Source organism: Mus pahari, chromosome 14, assembly GCF_900095145.1.
Source record: "Mus pahari chromosome 14, PAHARI_EIJ_v1.1, whole genome shotgun sequence".
Taxonomy (NCBI): Eukaryota; Metazoa; Chordata; class Mammalia; order Rodentia; family Muridae; genus Mus; species Mus pahari.
In genome coordinates, this window is record NC_034603.1 from 41,180,748 (window position 1) to 41,190,046 (window position 9,299).

The 9,299-nt window shown below is 38.5% G+C and overlaps 1 protein-coding gene across 1 annotated transcript; it reads right to left on the minus strand.

Annotated features, from left to right (window-relative positions):
- Positions 1-7,613: 7,613 nt before the first annotated feature.
- LOC110331658 (olfactory receptor-like protein I9) lies at positions 7,614-8,560 on the minus strand. The gene has a single exon (XM_021212447.1). It carries the CDS (start codon positions 8,557-8,559, stop codon positions 7,615-7,617), a length of 945 nt encoding a protein of 314 aa, XP_021068106.1. The 5' UTR covers position 8,560; the 3' UTR covers position 7,614.
- Positions 8,561-9,299: the final 739 nt, after the last annotated feature.

Genomic DNA, 9,299 nt, shown 5'->3' on the forward strand with positions numbered 1-9,299 from the left:
TGCATATTTAGCAGAAGATGACCTAGTCAGCCATCGTTGGGAAGAGTGGCCCCTTGCTCTTGCAAACTTTATATGCCCCATACAGGGGAACGCCAGGGCCAAGAAGTGGGAGTGAGTGGGCAGGGGAACAGGGTTGGAGGGAGGGTATAGGAATCATTTGGGATAGCATTTGAAATGTAAATGAAGAAAATACCTAATAAAATAATGTTAAAAAAGAAAAAAAAAGAATAACACAAAAGCTGAACTGGCTTAGGCCATGTTAATTCTTATTGTATTTATTATATAAATGAAAAACCTCATTTCATTACTCATGTTTTATTCTTATCTCTTTAGGAAAATATCAGTAACACTATACCACCATCCTCCCCCCCATTCTTTGGAGGCTTCACCTTATGCCCTAATACCATGTCTTATAGTCCTGTCTATGGTCCTGAAGCCATAGATTACTTGTGTTTCTTATTCCTGGATCAGTCCCAACAGGAAAGACCAGTTCTCCTAGGAATGTTTTCACTCCCGGGCTCAAAGGTTAGACAGCCACTTTCTCTCCAATAACGGTTTGGAGTGGGGCCAGCCAAGAGTACAAGGGGCACAAGATCAGTGGAGCAACTGGGACAGGCTCCTTCCAGTCTGCCATCTGCTTGGGCTGTTCTAGAACCCTCTATGCACAAGTTTCTCCAGGAGAAAACTGGTCTCCTATGACTTCTGACACAGGCTTACAGACCCACAGGAGGAACAAGCTCCAGTCAGAGACAGCAAGAACTTCTAACATCAGAGATAACCAGATGGTGAAAGGCAAACGCAAGGATCTTACTACCAGAAACCAAGATTACTTGGCACTATCAGAACCCAAATCTCCCACCACAGAAAGTCCCAGATTCCCCAACACAAGAAAAGGAAGATGTGGATTTAAAATCATACCTCAGGATGCTGATAGGGGATTTTAAGAAGGACATGAATAACTCCCTTAAAGAAATACAGGAGAACACAGGTAGACAGGTAGAGCCCTTAAAGAGGAAACACAAAAATCCCTTAAAAAATCCCTTATAGGAAATCACATCCAAACAGGTGAAGGAATAAAACAAAGCCATCCAGGATCTAAAAATGGAAGTAGAAACAATAAAGAAAACACAAAGGGAGACAGCTCTGGTGACAGAAAACCTAGGAAAGAGATCAGGAGCCATAGATGTGAACATCACCAACAGAATTCAAGAAATGGAAGAGAGAATCTTAGGTGCCAAAGATACTATAGAAAACATTGACACAACAATCAAAGAAAATGCAAAATGCAAAAAGATCCTAACTCAAAACATCCAGAAAATTCAGGACACAATGACAAGACCAAGTCTAAGGATAATAGGTATAGAAGAGAGTGAAGATTCCCAAGTTAAAGGGCCAGTAAATATTTTCAACAAAATTATAGAAGAAAACTTCCCTAACCTAAAGAAAGAGATGCCCATGAACATACAAGAAGCCTACAGAACACCAAATAGATTTGATTAGAAAAGTATTTCCTCCTGTTACATAATAATAAAAAAAACCAAAATCACAAAACAAAGAAAGAACATTAAAAGCACTAAGAAAAAAAGGTCAAATAACATATAAAGTCAGACCTATTAGAATTACACCAGATTTCTCCCCAGAAACTATGAAAGCCAGAAGATCTTGGGCAGACATCATACAGACCCTAAGAAAACAAAAATGCCAGCCCAGGCTACTATGTCCAACAAAACTCTCAATAACCATAGATGGAGAAACCAAGATATTCCATGACAAAACCAGATTCACACAATATCTTTCAATGAATCCAGCCCTTCAAAGGATAACAAATGGAAAACTTCAACATAATGAGGAAAATTACACCTTACAAAAAAGCAAGAAAATAATCCTCTTTTAACAAACCAAAAAGAAGATAGTCACAAAAAATATAATTCCATCTCTAACAACAAAAATAACAGGAAGCAACAATCTTTTTTCCTTAATATCTCTTAATATCAATGAACTCAAATACCAAATAAAAAGACATAGACCAATAGACTGGATAAGTAGAAAAGACCCACAATTTTGTTGTATACAGGAAACCCACATCAGAAACAGAGACAGGCACTACCTCAAGTAAAAGACTGGAAAGAGGGAAAACAGGAAAAGGGACAGATTTTAAATGTAAAAGAAGTAAATATCAAATAGAAAAAAAAAAAGAAAAGAAAATCTCATTTACAACAGCTTAACAAATTAGGTGGTGAAAATGAAAAATTTTGAAACACTGAAGTAAGAAAGCCAGAGTAACCAATATTTATCTAATTGTACTTAAGTTCTGCTCAATAGGAAGTAATTTATGTTGGGTACTCTAAAACTTAACAATCCCTCTATGGCAGGTGAGGTCATGAATCCTAGAGGAGGACCTACTACTTCACTTTCCTAAACTAGTATAATTTCTAACTGCATTATAAATACATATCCTTATACCCACAGGTAAGTGTTGCTGAGGTACCTCATCAAAGAAGCTTCAAAAAGTGCAGCAGAGAATATAATAGAAACCCATAACTCGTCAAAATGCAGAGAACATGAGCATGGCCTATTCAAACTCTTCTTATAAATCTACAACACAATTCCTATATCCCAGGTTCAGAAAGCATTGTAGCAAAGTGGATGGAAAAATGGTAAGTTTTTGAGGACCAAGACATCTGCCACAAGATAGTGTTTTCTCCAGATGACAGAGATGCTGTACCTAGGAAATCTTGCAAAATGACAGTACTAGCTGACATGTTAACATGAATTGGGGAAATCTCATAAGGCCCCACTCCAGGTGAACAGCTCTAGACAACAAATGACTGCTGAGAGTGGGAGGATCATATTTTTCCAGGTATGAGCCCTTGATGAGTCCATTATCCAATCCAAAGTTTTCAGCCTTAAACATATACATGTTTGAGCTACTCTAAATGGATCCAGCAGGATATATCTCTATATCTATCTATCTATCTATCTATCTATCTATCTATCTATCTATCTATCTATCTATCTATCTCTATGGATTTTAACTTTTTATTGATTCTTTGTGACTTTTATACACACACACACATCTATCTCTCTCTATATATAGGAATAAAGAAGAGGTTATGAGTTTGAGAGGAAATTGGGTAAAGTGGGAGGTGTCAGAAATGGAGAAGAAAGACTAAAATGATATAAAATTATATTAATGCATAAAAATTTCACAAAATATTTTAATCAAAATTAGTAAAAATAAGTATTTTAAAAGTAAAGTAAAAAGTGAAGTAATCAAGGCTCAGTAAAATAAATATTGCATGTTTTCTCATTTGTAGATATTATAATTTAAAAAATTATTTCCTTTTTAATTGTATATCTATGTACATATGTGCCATGTGTGTGGATACCCTCAACATCAGAGGCATCAGATGTCCTTAGACCTGGAGTTACAGGCTTTTCAGCATCATTATGTGGATGTTTGGAACCAAACAGGTCCTTTGCAAGGAAGTACATGCTTTTAGCTGCTGAGCCATTTCTCCAGCTCTCTCTGTCTCTGTCTCTGTCTCTGTCTCTGTCTCTCTCTGTCTCTCTCTCTCCATCTCTTTCTCTCTCTCCCTACCTATGTAACCCTAAACTTTGAAACTGCTATACGAAGTTAAATAACACTTTAAGGTATAAATAAGCTCAGGCTGGGACTTTCTGAAATAGATTCCCACAATGCAGGAAATAATCACAAGAATTGACAAATGTGATATATGAAATTCAAAAGCTTCTGCACAACCGAGAGACAATCCGCAGAGTAAAGTGAAAGTCTACAGAATGGGTGAATCTTTTTCAACTACATATTAAGCCTATGAGACTATCTAAGCTATATAAATAACTGGAAGTAACCAAGCATCACAAACCCCAAATAATCCAATCCACAAGTGGATAGTGAATGGACAGGTAAGTCTCATAAGAAAAACACAAAATTGAGAACAAATAGCTGAAAAGGTGTTTTTCTGAGTCTGAGTCACCTCAGTCAAAATGACTGTTTCAAACTCTGTGCATTTATCTGCAAGTTACATGTTTTCATTTTTTCTTAACAGCTGAATAATAGTCCATTATGTAAATGTCCACATTTTTATTATTCACCCATCAGTTGATGAGCATCTAGGATATTTCCATCTCCTGGCTACTGTACATAGAGCAACAATGAACATGGGTGAGGAGCAAATATCTCCACGGTAGGATATAGAGATCTTTAAAAATATGCCAGGAAAGATACAAACGGGTAGTATCTATTAATATTTTATTTTAACTTTTTATTAATTTTGACTTTCACATTATGCACCTCAACCCTACTCATCTCCCCATCCCTTTGTACCTACCCTCTGCCCATGCAACCTCTCCTCACAAAAGAAAACAGAAAAAAAAAGGAATTAAAACAAAACAAATGTCACTCCGTGAAAATCGCAGTTTGTCACAGAGTATACCCTTTTGTTTACACATCTTGGCTTTCAAATGTTTATTGGAATGAGGCATTGGTCTGGTTTGAGGACTCTGGCTTCTGCTACACAATCAATACTGGATGCTACATGGACTCCTCCTGGATATCCTGTTGTTGCCCTGTGTCATGGAGATTCTCCAGCCTTGGTTCTGAAGTGCCAGTTACTTCATGTGCTCTGACAGTTCAAAGATGGTGTAGATGTTAGGGTGGATCAAGTCAAAGCTTTCGATTTGTGTCTGTCTTGCAGCTGAGTTGGTCAGTCCATCAGCTTTCTTGCATCCAAACCACTAGGGTGCTCTCCAGCACTGCTCCAGCTAGTTTACCCAATACCATAACCAGCAAAGAATAGAAACAGCTCTCCAGCTCTCATGCTCTTGGGGCCAGAATACTGGTGCCCATGTCACAAGTGCCAACTCTGCTGTGCTACCCAGATGAGGTGCATGGCCCCTCTCTCATGAATCCTGCAGCCAATGAGGGGCAGAGCCAGCTCTCCTACTCTCAGGACCTTGGGGACAGCTCTCCAGCTGCAGGTAGTGAGGAGTGAGGGGGACATCTTTTCCTAGCCTATACCACCTTATGGCAAAGGGATGACAGGGCAAGCTCTCCCATACTCATGTGCTCAGTGCTGGCTCACCTGTGCCTCCACCACCAGACCCAGTTCTACTGCATGAGCCTGGTGTTGGGCCTGGTTTAGGGCTTGGTGCAGGGCTTGGTGCAGGGTCTGGTGTAGGGCCTTCTCTCCAGAGTGCTGCAGTTGTTGAGGGGTAGGAATTTTTTCCAGAGTGCTGAAGGCAGTGAGGGTGTGGCCAACTCTGTACAGCTCTTAAATGTCACCATTCAGGTGCCAGCCCAGCCCAGAAATGTTTGAAATGGCCTTTGCTGGTACCATGAGCCAGAAACATTGACACAGACCCACTGCTGCTACATGGCTACAGACTTAGACATGGCAGAACAGGCTGGAACTTCACTATGGCCTCAATGACAGGGCAGGCTATTCATCTCAGGCTATTCTTCTTTCTACCTTCAAGTTTCCAGTTCTTTCTATCTTTATAGTGGTCTCTTTATAAGCTCCTTTTTCTCTCCCATCTCTCCACCACATATTTGCACATTGTAGTGGCTACTCTGCAGATGGGTCCACCCAATGGGCATGTCTTTGGGTACCTACTGCCCACCCTTGCTGTGTGGCATGGTGGTGGTTGACTCTCTATTATTATTATTATTAAATTGTGTAGGGAGTGATATTGCTTGAATGTTAATTGCTTTACTGCCTGTTAGCCATAAGTGCTTACTGGCACAAAGTCTTGGCCTCTGTGAGAAAGTACTAGCCCAGTTGAGAACAAATAGCTATAGATCTTGTGGATAGGTACCTAGCAACCCATTCTGTTCTGTTCCTTCTGCTGGACTTTTAACCTAGCCAATATTCTGCTTCTGGGAACAGGTGCATTCCCCCAGAAATAATGCAATTTGATGTCACCCTCCTTACCCCATATCCTGCTTCTATGAGTATATAACCTGTGTGGGAATAATGAAAATTTGTAAGCTTGATCAGACCTCCTGACTTGCTGTCCATTCTTTGTGTTTCTTGTCCCTCATTCTCTCCATAGGTGATCTCCAGACCCTCTTCGACTGTCCCACGGGTCAGGGCAAAATTGTTATATTTTAAAATTTGTTATTAAAAAGTAAATACATCACTCCCCCTTTCTTTTCCTCCCTCAAATCCACTCTCAAAGCAATAGCCTCTTTTTCTTTTTTATTGTTTCTGTCTGTCTGTTTGTCTGTCTGTCTGTCTATCAAAACTATGTAAGCACAACCTGCTGAGCTCATGTTTATTGCTTGGGTAGATATGGTTTCAAGGCTAACAGCTTTGTATTGGATAGTCAATCAGGGGACTCATCTCTGGGAGAACCTAATTCTCTCTTTCTTAGTAGTCATTAGCTGTCTGTAGTTTTTTTTAAATCTGAGGTGGGACCTTGGGAGACTTTTGCTATCTCCTGTATTAGTGTGTCTACTGATATTGTCATTGTTTAGACCCTGTTAAAGCAGACATTTCTAAGAAAAGCAGTCACCCATCAGACTCCCTGAAATTCTCATTCTTGGAATCTCTCCATTTCCTTTTGTGTGATGATCCCTGGACATAGAATGCAGTATCTGCATTGCTGCTGTAGACAGTGAGGCAGGGATCCCCACAGTATAGTGATCTTTTTATTGTGTGCAGTTGTGGCTTTCTTTAAGGGTCACTATAATTTATTTTTTAGACAATTTTTTGATAATCTCACATATCTACACAATAACTCTCATCTCTTACTTTCTTACAATTTCTGTCATACCTCTCTTTTCCACAAATTGCTGTTCACATTCATGACCATTTTGTTTTGTGACCTATTGAGATTAACTTGTATATTTCATGTAAATATGTTTTAAATTTATTGGTTGGAGGCTCGTGAGATCAGCTATAAATACACTACTAAAGAAAAATGGTGACTAGCCACTCCCAGAGTCTATGAACAGTTAATAGTTATTAAAAATTTGCAGGGTCCCATGAATCCTCTCTTTTTATCTTTTTCATCCTTTTAAAAATATTTATTTTTGAGAATTATATAAGCTTCTAGACATCAGTGGGAAGAGTCAACAAACATCTCTGCTAAAAAACACCACAGACAACACAATAAACACATAGTCTAGGGAATTAAGTGATGCAATTATTTAATGACAGATTATAGAAAGAACATGTATAAGACTGAAAAGGGGCTAAAGCTGAGATACTTGGATATTATTAAGTATTGATCTGAGCTTATGGAATACAGATCTGAGATTATAGAGTACAGTCAAAGCTGGCATTTGTACTAAATGATAAAATGGAGTAAATTAAGTTATAGAACCATGGTGAATAGAGATATGAATTTAATTCTGCACTACTGTTCCCAGGATCACCTGGACCAGACAAAGTGTACATATTCAGGTCCCCCAAATTCATGTCCTTCCAAAATTCAACTCCTCATATAAACTTTTTCTAACTAGTGTGGTAAAATGTTATATTGTGGGACCTTTAAACAGAGGGATCCATGGTGAAGAAAAATTCCATAGAAACATCATAATATTAATATTTTCTAGAAGAAATTATATTAAAATCTGAAGTATTACCATCATAGGAAGGAGGAAATTTGTCTTTTGCACATTATCTTTTCTAATGCATCTTTTATGTCTCTATTCCTCAAGCTGTAGATGAAGGGGTTCAGCATGGGAGTCACCATTGTGTACATTAAAGACATGATGGTCTCCTTCACATAAGTGTTATTAGCTGAAGGACATAAGTAGAGACCAATGACTGTCCCATAGAACAGTGACACCACAGACAGGTGAGACCCACAGGTAGAAAAGGCTTTACGGATGCCTTGAAAAGAAGGGACCTTGAAGATGGAGGAAACAATTCTTGCATAAGATACAATGATGAGAAGGAAAGGGAGTACAACTATAGGGCCCCCTAAGATAAATATTGCTAATTCATTATCATGGGTGTCAGAACAAGCCACTTTCAGCAGAGTAGACATATCACAAAAGTAGTGAGGGATCACATTGTCTTCACAGAATGACAATCTGGCCATGAGCAGGGTGTGCAGCATGGCATGGAAGGTGGTCAGCACCCAGGACAGCACCACCAGACTCACACAGAGCCTGGGGCTCATGATGCTCATGTAATGAAGGGGGAAGCAGATGGCCACATAGCGGTCATAGGCCATGGCCACCAGGAGGAAGTTTCCAAGGTCTCCAAAATACAGAAAGAAGTATATTTGTGCCAGGCAACCTGCATAGGGAATCGATGGAACTTGTCTCTGCATGTTCTGCAACAACTTGGGCATTGTGACAGAGGAAAAGCAGAGGTCAGCAAAGGATAAATTACTGAGAAACAAGTACATGGGTGTGTGAAGATGGGAGTCCAGAAGGATGAGGATGATGATGATGAGGTTCCCCAAGACAGTGGTGAGGTACATGGACAGGAACAGGGCATAGTACAGTTGCTGGTGCTCTGGAGGGATGGGCAGGCCCAGGAGAAGGAACTGGGAGATGACAGTTTGGTTTCTTCTAGTCATTTGTTTACACAAATGCCTTTTCAGAAAAAATAGTAGTTAACATTCTCAATGAAGGTGAATGCATTTCAAGTTCATCAAACTTTGAGAAGATGTAATAAATTTACATGCTTTACAATATCATCACAATTAGTATGTTGTTCAGATCAACATGTATTTATCAATAACCATTAAGGACTTATTAAATTTCCTTTAGCATAGATCACCAGACAGTTATTTCCTAAGCATTTCTTCTATTTAGTCTTGGCATGAAACTGATTTCTTTTTCTTGGACTTACCTGGTTATTCATCCCATATGAATTGAATTGTCTTCTACCTATCCATCTACTAATATATATTTTTATATATTAGAATATACATACTTCTTTAAGCTTTGCAGAATTCAAACTTACTCTACTTGACCACTCTAAAACTTGACACTATATCATCAAGTTTAGAGAGGTAATTTTGTATTTATTAAACACTAAGGGTATAAGTATATGGCTGTTTTTAGTAATTATTATAACTAAAATCACATACAAAGGATATCATTGATATTGATGTAGGAAAATCAATAATTTGGTAATAATTTTATAAATTATTGAAACTATGAGAACAACACACGGTTTGGACATAAATACAAAATTTATCTTGAGTTCTCTCTCATCCATACATACCATTAAGGGAAGGATATTTTTTAAGGCCCTGGTAAGAAGTTTTGACAAGTGCCAGTCAATTCTTAATGATATAGGAAGGTTATTTTC

Excerpts from the sequence above, each read along its gene's own strand:
- LOC110331658 (XM_021212447.1), bottom strand. The coding sequence starts at position 8,559 with ATGACTAGAAGAAACCAAACTGTCATCTCCCAGTTCCTTCTCCTGGGC.